At 37.2% G+C, this 12570-nt stretch overlaps 1 protein-coding gene across 1 annotated transcript in view; it reads right to left on the bottom strand.

The window, feature by feature from the left end:
• Nucleotides 1-12570, bottom strand: part of STXBP5L (syntaxin binding protein 5L) — a 76199-nt gene that overhangs the window by 49150 nt on the left and 14479 nt on the right. Inside the window, exons 5-6 of the mRNA XM_070935310.1 lie at nt 9696-9830; nt 1712-1775 (exon numbers count right to left, since the gene is read on the bottom strand). Coding sequence (XP_070791411.1) covers nt 1712-1775; nt 9696-9830 — 199 coding nt within the window. The remainder of the gene's footprint in view (nt 1-1711; nt 1776-9695; nt 9831-12570) is intronic.

Here is a 12570-nt window from a genome sequence, read left to right as displayed (position 1 = left end):
AAATTAGCTAGGCAGCAGTCTCTGTCCGCTGACCTGTGTTTACTCTCAGGAATCAATCTAACTAGCCACCTGCATAAGGAGTATAAAAGTCAATCTATCTAGGAGAAGGTATTTCAAAATGAAGCCTAGAAGGCAATGGCAAAGCTTCCCAGAATCTGTGATTGGGAAGGCATATACATCCTGTAATAGCACACAACTTTTTAGTGGTATGAAGTATTCAGATCTAAATTGGCAAGGATGCTTCAAAACTTTCAAAGCTCCTCATTCTTTCAGTTTGGTATCCATCATGAAAATGATGTAGTCTGGTTCTTGGTTTGATAAGTCTTTGATAGGGAGTATTCTGGTCCACCATTTTAGCTAAGCTTTAGAAAGGATTGTGAATACAGGATATTGATTAGACGAAACATCCATTTGCAAATCCAGGAGATACCCAGATTTTTCTCAAGTTTAGAATTTGAATATGATCTAAATATGAAGAGATACTTAATTATTGCCAGTTTTCAAATGCTTTTATGGATACTTTGTATGGAGAATTCAAGGTATCTTTAATGATTGAATGGCTTAGCTGAATACATGGTTTTTAGTAGGTGGTAATGGAGCAGTTTCTGGTGTGGCCTGGGACTCCTGGTGCCATCTTGGCTTGCTAAGTTTAGGCATTCAGCTGGTGGAAAAGATAGGCAAAAAAGAAGCCTGTTTTGTTTGAAAGATCAGTTAGTTGACTTTTTTCATGGTAATTTTCTCATTAACTTCTACTGCTACAGAATTCAGGGATTCACTTATCTACTTAAGTATATCTACTTAAACAAATAGTTTTCTTTCAGATGTTTTGCCTTTTCATTAGTTATGAAGCTGAAACAAGTTATTTTTACTAGTTATGGAGCTAAAGATTTATCTACCGAGAAAGACAGAGATGCAGAGTTCTGGTTTTCCTTCTTTAATTGGACTCTTGGAGTCTCTCCAGGTAGCCCAGAGGCCAGTTTACTTTTCCCTGGAAGACCATTGGAGACTGTCTTTCTGACTTTGGAGAGGCAGCATCTCTGATCTGACTGACATTTTGCTCTTAAAGGGAGGTGGAATAATAATTTAAATCAATATTTATATTGAATCATATTATAATATTTTATTCATCAATTAAACAGCATTGCATTAAGCAAAACAAAATAAACTGATTGAAAATACATATTTTTCAATATATAGTGAACCAACAGCCTACTTACAAAATATTAATATATACATTGCACAGTTCAGAAGTATTTACTGTATTTGTATGTTCAGGTCAGTAAAATTTCTGTTTACTAAAAAGTTGTTTAACCTTACCCAAAAGGAGTATACATTATTTTTTCCCCATAATATTGTATTGTCCATAGCATTACATACTTTTTATCAGTGATGAAATCCAAATTTTTTTACTACCGGTTCTGTGGGCTTGGCTTGTTGGGCGTGGTGTGGCTTGTTGGGCGTGGCAAGGGAAGGATACTGCAAAATCTCCATTCCCACCCCACTCTGGGGCCAGCCGGAGGTGGCATTTGCTGGTTCTCCGAACTACTCAAAATTTCTGCTACCAGTTCTCCGGAACCTGTCAGAACCTGCTGGATTTCACCCCTGCTTTTTATGGATGTTTGTGTGTTTAAGTTGTCCAATTAACTGTAGCAAAAGGGCAAAAACTGCTAAAACAAAAATAGTGAGAAATACTTGTGTTCTTCTTACTCACTTTCCCTTCATCTCTTGGGCTATCGCTTAGATGCACAACAGGCCCAGGGTGAGTCTTCGTTGATCTGCAAATCAAAACTGAGACTATAAAAAGCAAGTACAATTTATTTTTGTTTTGTAACCCAAGCAGATAATTTTAGAGGAAGTCAACTAAGAAACCATGGTGACTATTACATAATGAAACTGAATATGATCCTACTTTCAGTGAGAAAATAGGAAATATGCTCATTAAAATTATTAGAGAGTAGGAAAAGAGAAACAGGATCCAGGAAGAGAGTAGAGGTCTTTGAATATCTTTTTCAATCTACTTGATGAGGAACTAATGAATCCTCCACTAAATGACTTTTTAATGAATTCTATACGCATTTAATTTTCATACTTAATTAAGCTTGCTAAACAGAATGATGTGTAGTACTTTGTTAAATACCTTGCTAAAGACACAATCTACAGAATTCCAAGTCTATTAAGGAAACTAGCGAATAAAAAATGGATAGAGTTAGCATATTTTTGCTCACAGAACATATTTTAATGATCAGCTTTGGAATTGTCCTAGGTACTAATATTAAAGATTTTCTATCAATTTTAAACTTTTGTTCTTTACAACTGCCTGATGTAGAGGACTGAACCAAAATAGGAATTATGTGAAACTAAATTCTCATATGTTCATTGGTGTTTGCATAGGATTGTACTGTTGAAACAGCCATACTTATGAATATTTCAATTAAAAAATGCTTTAAAAAATTAACTGATGCCCAGAAGAATCCTACAACTACAATAAATGTTTTATAAAATAATGATATTTTTAAGTTAGGAGAAAAGACTTCTTTAACAAGCTAGGAATAGGGCTGATTCAGAGATATGCACAATATATTCCCAAGCGACTTAACTTTAAAAAATTCACATACTTAAACAGTTCACATAGGCCAAAAATGACTGTGGCTGTGGATTAAGGGAGTTAGAGTAAAAAACAGCTGAAGGATGCCAAATTATAAAAGCTCTAAGCAAAAGTAAACCTAGAAAGAAGAGGGATTCCAATAAAGCAATTATCCAGGAATGAGCAACCAAAATCTTTCATCTCAAGTCTGTATGATACTCATGCTCCTGCAGCATCCATCAATAACCCTTTGAGGTGAGTTCAGCTGAGAGAGAGTGATTGGCCCAAAGGCAGCACTAGAACTCAGAGTCTCCTAGTTCCAAGCCTGGTTCCTCAACCATTAGGCCAAACAGGCTAGCTGGCATGCCTCTGCTTGATGAATTTGATGCAAGACAAATGGTTGCAATTCTATCTGCTATTTTTTTCTGTTTAACTTCATCACTCCCCCCCACACCATTTCAAATTACACCTTTTCCATCAGAACCACTTCGTGGCACTTGCACAGAGCTCAACAGGATTGGGCTCTAAGCATTATTACTAAAAGGGTAGACAACCCAGTGCTGAAAGCAGAGCAAGTCTTTTTCTGTGACCTTTGGAAAATGGCTTGTCTTGTACACATATATAATGGGTTGTATGTTATTAAGTTATATACATGTGAATCTAAATTATATAGAATTATAATGTGCACTGTATTTAACCTTGGGATACTATTCTTTTTTATCCAACCTTTTTTATATATCACTCAAGGCAAGAAGCGTACCTAATGCTCTGCCCCTCTATTTTCCCCACAACCACCACCCTGCGAGGTGGGTTGTGCTGAGAAAGGGGGACTGGGCATGACTCAGCAGTTTCATGCCTAGAAGAGGTCTCAAATTCATTGTCTCTTGATTTCTGGGCCAGCACCTTAATATCTGCACCACACTAGCTCTCAAGCCAAACTCGATTTTTAAACCAAATCAAACCAAACTTATGGCTCTCACTAATCAATTTCAAAATAATTAAACAAAATACCTTAGTTGCAAATACACAGTATTTATAGAGATAGCTAACTGTAAGATGCTGACATGGAAACTGAACTATGCAACACATTGAGATGTTTATTCTGCACCTGCCACATTGGCATACACGAATGTCAGGAAGACTTCACATGGTCGTCTTCTTCATATGTGGGTTTTGGCTTAATTTGAATGTGTGTAAAATTTTAACCATTTATCACAAATCCGATTGAACTAGCTAGATAACCATTCTCTATGAGGGCAAACATGGCTGGCTGAGGAATTCTGGGAATACGATATGAAGTCCACATATCGTAAAGATATGTAAAGGTTGAAAAACACTGTCCTAGATATTGAACTGAAAGCCTGCTCAGAGTGTACAAAGGCAGAAAATAAATCTGCTTTAGAGAACAGCATGGATTTTTAGATCTAATGATAAAACATGAAGGCCCAAACCAAAGTGGGCCAGGCTGGTCTAAAGCCTGCCTGTTCAGCTGTTCAGATATTCTCTCCCTCTAGCCTGGCAGCAGCTTTTAGCACAGAATTTTGTTGTGGAATTTCTATCCTTCTTGAAAATAGGATAATAAGAGCTAGTTTCCTCTCTTTAGGTATACAAAGTAATCTATCAATATAAGTAAAGAGTGAATCCAACAATTATTGCTCAGAATCAATTCAGGAGGGATTAAATCTCCTCCTAGGGGCTTTTGAAATGTCTGTTGCCTAATTAGTTTGTATTTTTCTGAAACCGACTGGTAGCTAATGAGATATCTGGGGTAATGCAAATTTTTTCCACAGATTGCTCTGAGAAATGGTTCTCCTAGATACTTGCAGGCTACAGGAACCTAGGAAGATGCTGCAAATCTCCAGCAACATGGCTTGCTCTTTAGCTCTTGCTGTTACAATTAATTGTTCCCAAGCAGCTTGAACAGCACGCTTTGCTTTGACTGCTCATAAGGATGATAATGCCTCCTCTGGATGATTAGCTTTAAATTGGGGGGGGGTAGGCCCTATAAATGACATTGTGCTTGGTTTCTCTTCCTTTATTTTCCTGCACACAAGTAATCCTGGTCAGACTAATCCTTTAAACTATGCTGGTTAACATGTTGTTGCTTAATGCAAAAAAAAAAAAAAAAAAGAGTTACACTCTCCTGGCTTTAGCTGAATCTGTCTCTTATATTGCATTTTTTTGGCCAGCTAAATCTTTCACAAATCAAAATACTCTTCAGTAACAAACTTTTAGCAAATGGACAGAATTCAAACGTTGAGTCCAGGATGTTGCTCACATTTGTTGACTATCTTATATCAGACAGTCTGATTTCTCTATCTGTGAATATCCCTGTCTGCTGAATATTTTATTTTATTTATTCCATATTTTAATGGAAGCTGCTCACAGACTCAATAACAAGCAACTATAAATCAGCTGGTTTAAAAGTTCCCAGGAGAAGGCATATAATTCATAGTGCTTATTTTGGACCCAGACCAAAAAGTAATTTCTCTGGACTATCTAACAGGCTCCTTAAAACTAACTCCTATCCGCTAACAGCTCCATTTTAAGAGAGAGATTTATTTTTGCATGTAAAAAGCTCCTGAAAAATTGCATTAGGGCTAGGAGAAATAAATGTAAGACTATGGGAATCAAATTTGAAGCTCATGTCTATAAATGCACTTGATAAGCTACATCCCTTATATTTTAAATTTAAGAGCAGGAAATGCATAACAACAGGGAGTGGGCTGAACCTTTGATGGATATGTGTGGGCTGCTCTATGTCACACTGTTTTTTTCTCTGAGACAAATACATGCAAGTCTGAACAGATGCTACTGAAGATAGAACTGTGTGGGGTAATTGCCTGAGTTCTCTCCAGAAATCTCCTTCAAATAATCTGGTCTTGAAATAATTGAATAATTAACACTAACTTCTTTTAGAAGACCCACACATTTGATCCCATACTTATGTGGAAGACAATCCTACAATTATAATCTGTGCCTCTCACAGAATGAAGTTGAAAAGTGTAAAACAACTTTTCACTTGATGGCTATTTCTGCTCTGGGAAGTCATAACAAGGGCTCAAATGTGATACAAACAGGGTCTTCTTTTGAGAATAGAACTCTTCCAATGTTTTTTAATGAGCTGGAAAGATTAACCGAATTCTCATCAAATCTGAAGGAGATAGGAAATTGGATAGGCAAGCTAATCATGTAAAATTTCCTTCACAAACCTATCAGCTTAAAAGTCACCCTAGGCCTAGGCTGTCCTCTCAAAGAGGGCAGAGCAAAGGGCATTCAGGAATGTTAGGGGATGAAACTGGAGTCTTAAGAATCTGAAAGGCTTAAGGACCTCTTTGGGCTATTTTTTTTTTTAATGAGGCTTTTACACTGGGGGATCTGGGAACAACAAAAGGGACAGACCACATGTAGCCCCCAAATAGCACTTTTGCACCTCAGTTCTAGGAGATTGGAATGCCATTGAGAATAATCTTCATAGGTTAGTGAAAATAATAAAATGAAATTTAATAGAGATAAATGCAAAGGTTTTCATAGAAGAAAAATAAAGACTGAAAGCACCAATTACCACACCAAACAAGAAGAGAACCTCCTGCGCACGAAATCCAACCATGCCTTCTATAATTTTGTAAACAACAAACTTAAAGATTCAAGATCCATCCCACCCCTAAAAGGACCTAATGGTAAAGAATGCAATGATGAAGCAGTTAAAGCAAACCTCTTCAACACATTCTTCGGCTCAGTCTTTGTAAACAGCAATGGCTCATGCCCAACATTCCCTAGTCATATCACAAATAACTACAACGATCTAACACAAATAGATTTCACAGAAGATAACGTTGAAAAGGCATTACGCAGACTAAAACCATCTCTATTTATCGGACCTGATGGACTATGTGCATACTTTTTAAAAAAGCTTTTCACTACTAAAGCAGGACCTCTAAGTATAATCCTTGAAAAATCCTTCAGGACCAGCTCCCTACCCAAACTATGTTCACTAGCCACGGTCATCCCTATCTTCAAAAAGGAAGACCCCAGCGTACTTGAAAATTACAGACCAATCTCTTTATGCTGCATCACCTGCAAAGTCATGGAATCAATCATTAACCATTCCATTACCCTCCACCTAGAAACAAACAACCTACTCTCTAATAAACAATTTGGTTTCAGAAAAAAAATTATCCTGTTATCTACAACTTCTACACTGCAAGAACATATGGATTACAAATCTCGATCAGGGCAAAGCAATAGACGCAATTTACATAGACTTCTGTAAAGCCTTTGATTCAGTGGTATATGACAAACTACTTCTAAAGCTAAAATCCTATGGCATCTCTGGACCCCTAGATAATTGGATAGCTGCATTCCTGTCAAACAGATAACAAGACAGAGCCTGTAGTACAGTGGACTGAAGCACTGTTATTAACATCTGCTGCTTGCAATTACTGCAAGTTCGAATCTCACCAGGCTCAAGGTTGACTCAGCCTTCCATCCTTTCAAAGGTAGGTGAAATGAGGACCCAGATTGTGGGGGCAATAAGCTGACTATGTATAAATATACAAAAGTATGAAGGCTATTGCTTATTGCTTAATTGCTTAATGCATTGTAAGCTGCCCTGAGTCTCCGGAGAAGGGTGGCATATAAATTAAAGCAAAAACAAAAAAAAACAAGTGGTAAAAATGGGGAGCGTTCTATGAAATCCTGCACCTGTTAATAGCAGTGTTCCCCAAGGCAGTGTTCTAGGACCAACGCTCTTCATACTATACATAAATGACCTTTGCAATCATATTAAAAGCAATTGCGTTCTCTTTGCCGATCGTGTAAAAATATTTAACACCACAGACAATGCTGCTGCCCTTCAAAAAGAACCTGACTTTGTGTTGGAATGCTCAAACAATTGGCAACTCCAAATCTCAACCAACAAATGCTCTGCCTTACACATTGGCAAAAAGAACCAGAACACAAAATACAAACTGAATGGACACAACCTTGTAGATGACCCTCACTCTGTCAAGGACCTTGGAGTACTCATATCTAATGATCTAAGTGCCAAAGCCCACTGTAACAACATCATCAAAAAGGCATTAAAAGTTGTAATCCTAATCTTGCGTAGCTTCTTCTCCGGTAATATCACACTACTAACCAGAGCATACAAAACATTTGCTAGACCAATTCTCGAGTACAGCTCATCTGTCTGGAACCCGCACTACATATCGGACATTAATACAATTGAACGTGTGCAGAAATATTTCACATGAAGAGTCCTCCACTCCTCTGCTTGCAACAAAATACCTTATGCCACCAGACCTGAAATTCTGGACTTAGAAAACTTAGAACTACACCGCCTTTGGTATGACTTAAGCGTAGCTCATAAAATTATCTGCTACAATATCCTACCTGTCAATGACTACTTCAACTTCAATCACAACAATACACGAGCACACAATAGATACAAACTTAAAGTGAACCGCTCCAAACTCGATTGCAGAAAATATGACTTCAGCAACAGAGTGGTCAATACCTGGAATACACTACCTGACTCTGTGGTTTCATCCCCAAACCCCCAAAATTTTAACCTAAGACTGTCTACTGTTGACCTCACCCCATTCCTAAGAGGTCTATAAGGGACGTGCATAAGAGCACCAGCGTGCCTACCGTCCCTGTCCTAATGTTTCCTCTATTTGTATCTATTTTATGTATCCAATCCATCTTTATACTTATTATCTAATACGTTCTTGACAAATAAATAAATTTAAAAAATCATTAAAGCAAGTGGAAATTGTTCCAGTCTAGTAATGGATCACAAGTTGAAATACTGTATAAATTAGTAGAGCAGTATGTTTCCTAAATAGGTGAATGTAATTTTGGGATCGTTCAGTAGAAGTAAACTTTCTAAATCATTGGAAGGAATAATTCCATTATATTTGGCATTGGTCATATCCCACCTCAAGTACTGTACTTAATTCTGCACATTAAAAAAAAGATTCAGATGGATTAAGTGGAAAAATGCAACAAGGGATTGCAGATTAAGTCCTATGAATATAATTTGAGAACAGGATTTATGTAGTCTTCAGAACTATTGTCTTAGAAAAATAATAATATTCTTTCAGTACCTGAGGGGCAAAGAAGGTGAAGGGTTGTTTTATAGGAAGAATTGGTTACAGATGAGCGATTAGGATGCAAACCCCCCCCTCTTCAGAAAAACCAAGAAAAACAGAGAGGGGGGAAATGATTGCAGGAATGCAGAGCAAGTAAAACAGCTTGGAACACAAATGTAAGCATAGTAGATAGTAGATAAAGAAACAGAGCCAAATAAGGAAAAAAATTAACATTTGGAGGTCATAGTAGTGGAAAAGCAAAGACCGTGAGAGAAGCAACAGAAAGAAATATAGTGGAGATCAGGATGCATTGTGGGCTGCACCTGACCCTCTACTGGATCATGTTCAACTTGGAAGCCAAACTTTTAATATTGCAGGTAAACAGTCTTTTCAACTTGAGAGCCATATCTTATGCCAGACAGCTACTATTCCCAGTACCCTCTCTACAGCTTGATGGACTGGATAGCAGAGCTCCATGCTTATCATTATCAGTGATCTTGTAGTTCATCAGAGAAAATTATCTCACTAGTGACTTACTCACTACATCTGGCATCTAATCATGCTCCAAAGCAGCAGTGAGTCATATGGACCCACCTCTCACATATTAAATTCCAGACATTTTAAGTTCTCCTAAAATCTGCTTCCTAAATGTGTTCTGCAGATTAAGATCTTTATGTAGCTCAAGGGGTCTACATGGATAAGTAGGCTTTGTGATATCAAAAATCGTGAATGTAACTTGCAAGGTTCTAAGGAAAGAAAGATAGTGGAACAAAAAGCATTTAGTAAGCAACTTCTGTCTTCTCACTTTGCAGCAGCAAGATTGGGACTGGGTTGTAGTACTTTGCTTTCAGGAGAATACATTGCTACAATGCAAAAAGTCAAATACTGTAGTAAAAATCAGGTTGAGAATTATTAAAAACAACACCACAGCATTTTATGGTGTAGATTAGAGGATTTGATTTTCATTTTACAGAATAGCAATAAAATGAAAAATTAGTGAACAATTCAAAACTCACAGTTCTATTGCCTTGTTCCACATGATAACATATCCAGAAAGTATGAAGGATTCAATATTTACAATATGTGTATTCCCCTTCTCTGTTCCAACATAGAGCCACTTGCTTTGGAAAGGTAGATGACAGAAGGTAATCCTGTGTTAGGAGAAAAGACAATCACATTATATAAACCAATCAGTTTTTATTACAATCACAGACCAACAGTACAAATAAAAGCATTAGAAACAATAATAATGAAAAATAAAAATAAAAATTTGACAAAATAATTACGATTCGTGGTGAATTATTAGTGGGCAGTTAGAGTCCACCTAATTTTGCATACAGTATAACAAAATTTGGCCACATTCAGAGAAACTACTTTGTACTGATCCAATAACAGTAGTTGTACATAAAAGAGATCAGTATTTCTCGGATATTTTATTAGTTGAGGTATTATAAAGTGAGTCTATAAGCAGTGGTAAAATCCAAATTTTTTTACTACCGGTTCTGTGGGAGTGGTTTGGTGGGCATGGTGTGGCTTGGTGGGCGTGGCAGGGGAAGGATACTGCAAAATCTCCATTCCCATCCCACTCTGGGGCAGCCAGAGGTGATATTTGCTGGTTCTCCAAACTACTCAAAATTTCCGTTACCGGTTCTCCAGAACCTGTCAGAACTTGCTGGATTTCACCCCGTCTATAAGTCCTTATAGAAGATGCAGTATAAAGTTGTGAGCTTTAGTTTCATTGGCTCCTTGTCCACAGGGGCACAATCTCAGCTCATATTTTTTTGTATCAGCTTTGGGAAGTGTATTGCAGGGTGCTAAGGTTAATACCCTTCAAATTTTGGGGACAGTTATTTGATATAGGTATCTCACTACTTTAAAAAGGGAAATTGACTGCACAAAAAACTTTCTTATGAAGAGCAGCCCTATTTTGTTGGTTTTCCAGATCTTTAATATGTTGTTTAAGTGCACTAAGTGCACATCATATCCCATCATCAAAAATACTTCCCTGGAGAAACCAAGATACTGGAGTTTTTACGTGATGGTCCTGAACCATACTGATTCAAAACTATCTCCTCTAAGGAGAGAACTCAAGCCTGTAGGGGAAAAGAGTAGTTTTAATCAATGTGCTAAATTGTAAGACCATGCACCAGGTTTGACTTTAGATAGTTCTGCCTCCCACCGTAGTACTACATTTGGGACACTACCTGAAATATGGCTCTTATTAGGAATTTGGATGCACCTTTTCCAGAGGAGATAAAGAAGAGTAAGGTCTCAGCTGAGCATCACAATTACATTATATAAATGTAGTTAAAAACAACATATTGCATTTCTCATCTCAGATCATATGAAATAGTGGTTGTTAAACTGTTAGTGTAGGAAAAACAGGTCATAGTTTTGAATTAAAGTCTATTCCTAAGGAGTGAACAAATATCAGCCTAAATTATTAGTGAAGGTTTTGAATCTTCATTGTCAGCAAACTATTCATGATCATTCATGCATCAGTGCCTTTTGGACTAAAAGACCCCAATACAGAATAAGGACACCATTATGTAAAAAAAAGATTCTACTCTCAGTGTAACTCCAATGTGATTCCACTATCATTCCCAGTCACAAAATGAACATAACAACAACTGGGTTGTCTTGTAGCTGAGCTAATTTAATTGCTCAACATCTGGTATGATTTGTGCAGCATCTGCATATATAATCCAGACATATTGGCAAGAGCTCAAAATAGCCTTCTCTGAACACCACATATATCAGTGATTGCTATTTGTACATTGGTAAAATTGAACAAAAAGGGTGGAAACGCCTCTCTTTTGGAATAAGAACATATAGCAGTGACAACATATTTTACCTCATATCTAGTGTGTGTGTCTTTGTGTTTGTAATAAATGAAAGTTAAGATTCTCAGGACCATGCTTCTCTAGAACATCAACAAACATTCATCCCTTCTTCATTTTTTTTCCTTATTGGGAAGATTTGGCATTCTGAGAGTGACTTTTCATCCACATCTACCTTTTTTCTTTAGCTCCTCTCACCTTGCAATATTTTGGCCCCTGAGTGTAATTAATATGAAGGAGGTAAGAGTATCTGTCCATTACTTTCCTAGACCAGACATGAAAGACCAGAGCTAAACCAAAATATTGGGCTGACAAGCTATAAAATACCCAGTCTAGATATATTTGCACCAATATCACAAGTGTGTCTTATTTCAGGTCACTGCTGTTTTTTCATGAAAGACAGAAGTTTTCGGTACAACAGGGATCCTTTTACCATAATACAAGGGAGGACATTGACATTGAGGGATTCATAGCACTCTGCTTCAGTGCTAAGACACATTCCCAAAGAAGTAGGGAGCCTCATGACCTCTTCAGGGGAAAAGATAAACTTGCTGGCTCTCTTCATATCATATGCATGTTTGCATATGGCTCCTGGTCAATCACTGAAATCAAATGCTCTTCACTTCCTACAATCTACCTCTGCTCTCCTGGATCTTCAAGAGAAGATGCAACATTTCAGAAAACTGGAAGATACCACTTTATCCTGCTGTGAGGTTGTCATACATTTATTTAATTTTCTCATCCCGTTAACCTAATCAGGACTGGCACATTCCAGGTCCACATTTGTGATGGATATATATACACTGTATCCTTATGGTACTCTTCTGTGCTAATGCCAGTTTCACATTAATACAGTGCAAGAAAAACCTGACCAGTCCAAGACAATGCTGGCAAGGGATATTTTAGTCCAAGCTACAGGTTATTCCAGCACTCCATTAGGTAATCTCCCTGTAGCCTCCACATTTTCTATTCCAGAAAAGCTCTTGCCAATGGCTTTATTTTCTGTGCATACATGTATTAGATTAAATTAAATTAGATTAAATTTATATAT

Source organism: Pituophis catenifer, unplaced genomic scaffold, assembly GCF_029215685.1.
Source record: "Pituophis catenifer annectens isolate HBS135680 unplaced genomic scaffold, rPitCat1.0.hap2 SCAF_2, whole genome shotgun sequence".
NCBI lineage: Eukaryota > Metazoa > Chordata > Lepidosauria > Squamata > Colubridae > Pituophis > Pituophis catenifer.
This window is presented reverse-complemented; position numbering and strand designations above follow the sequence as displayed.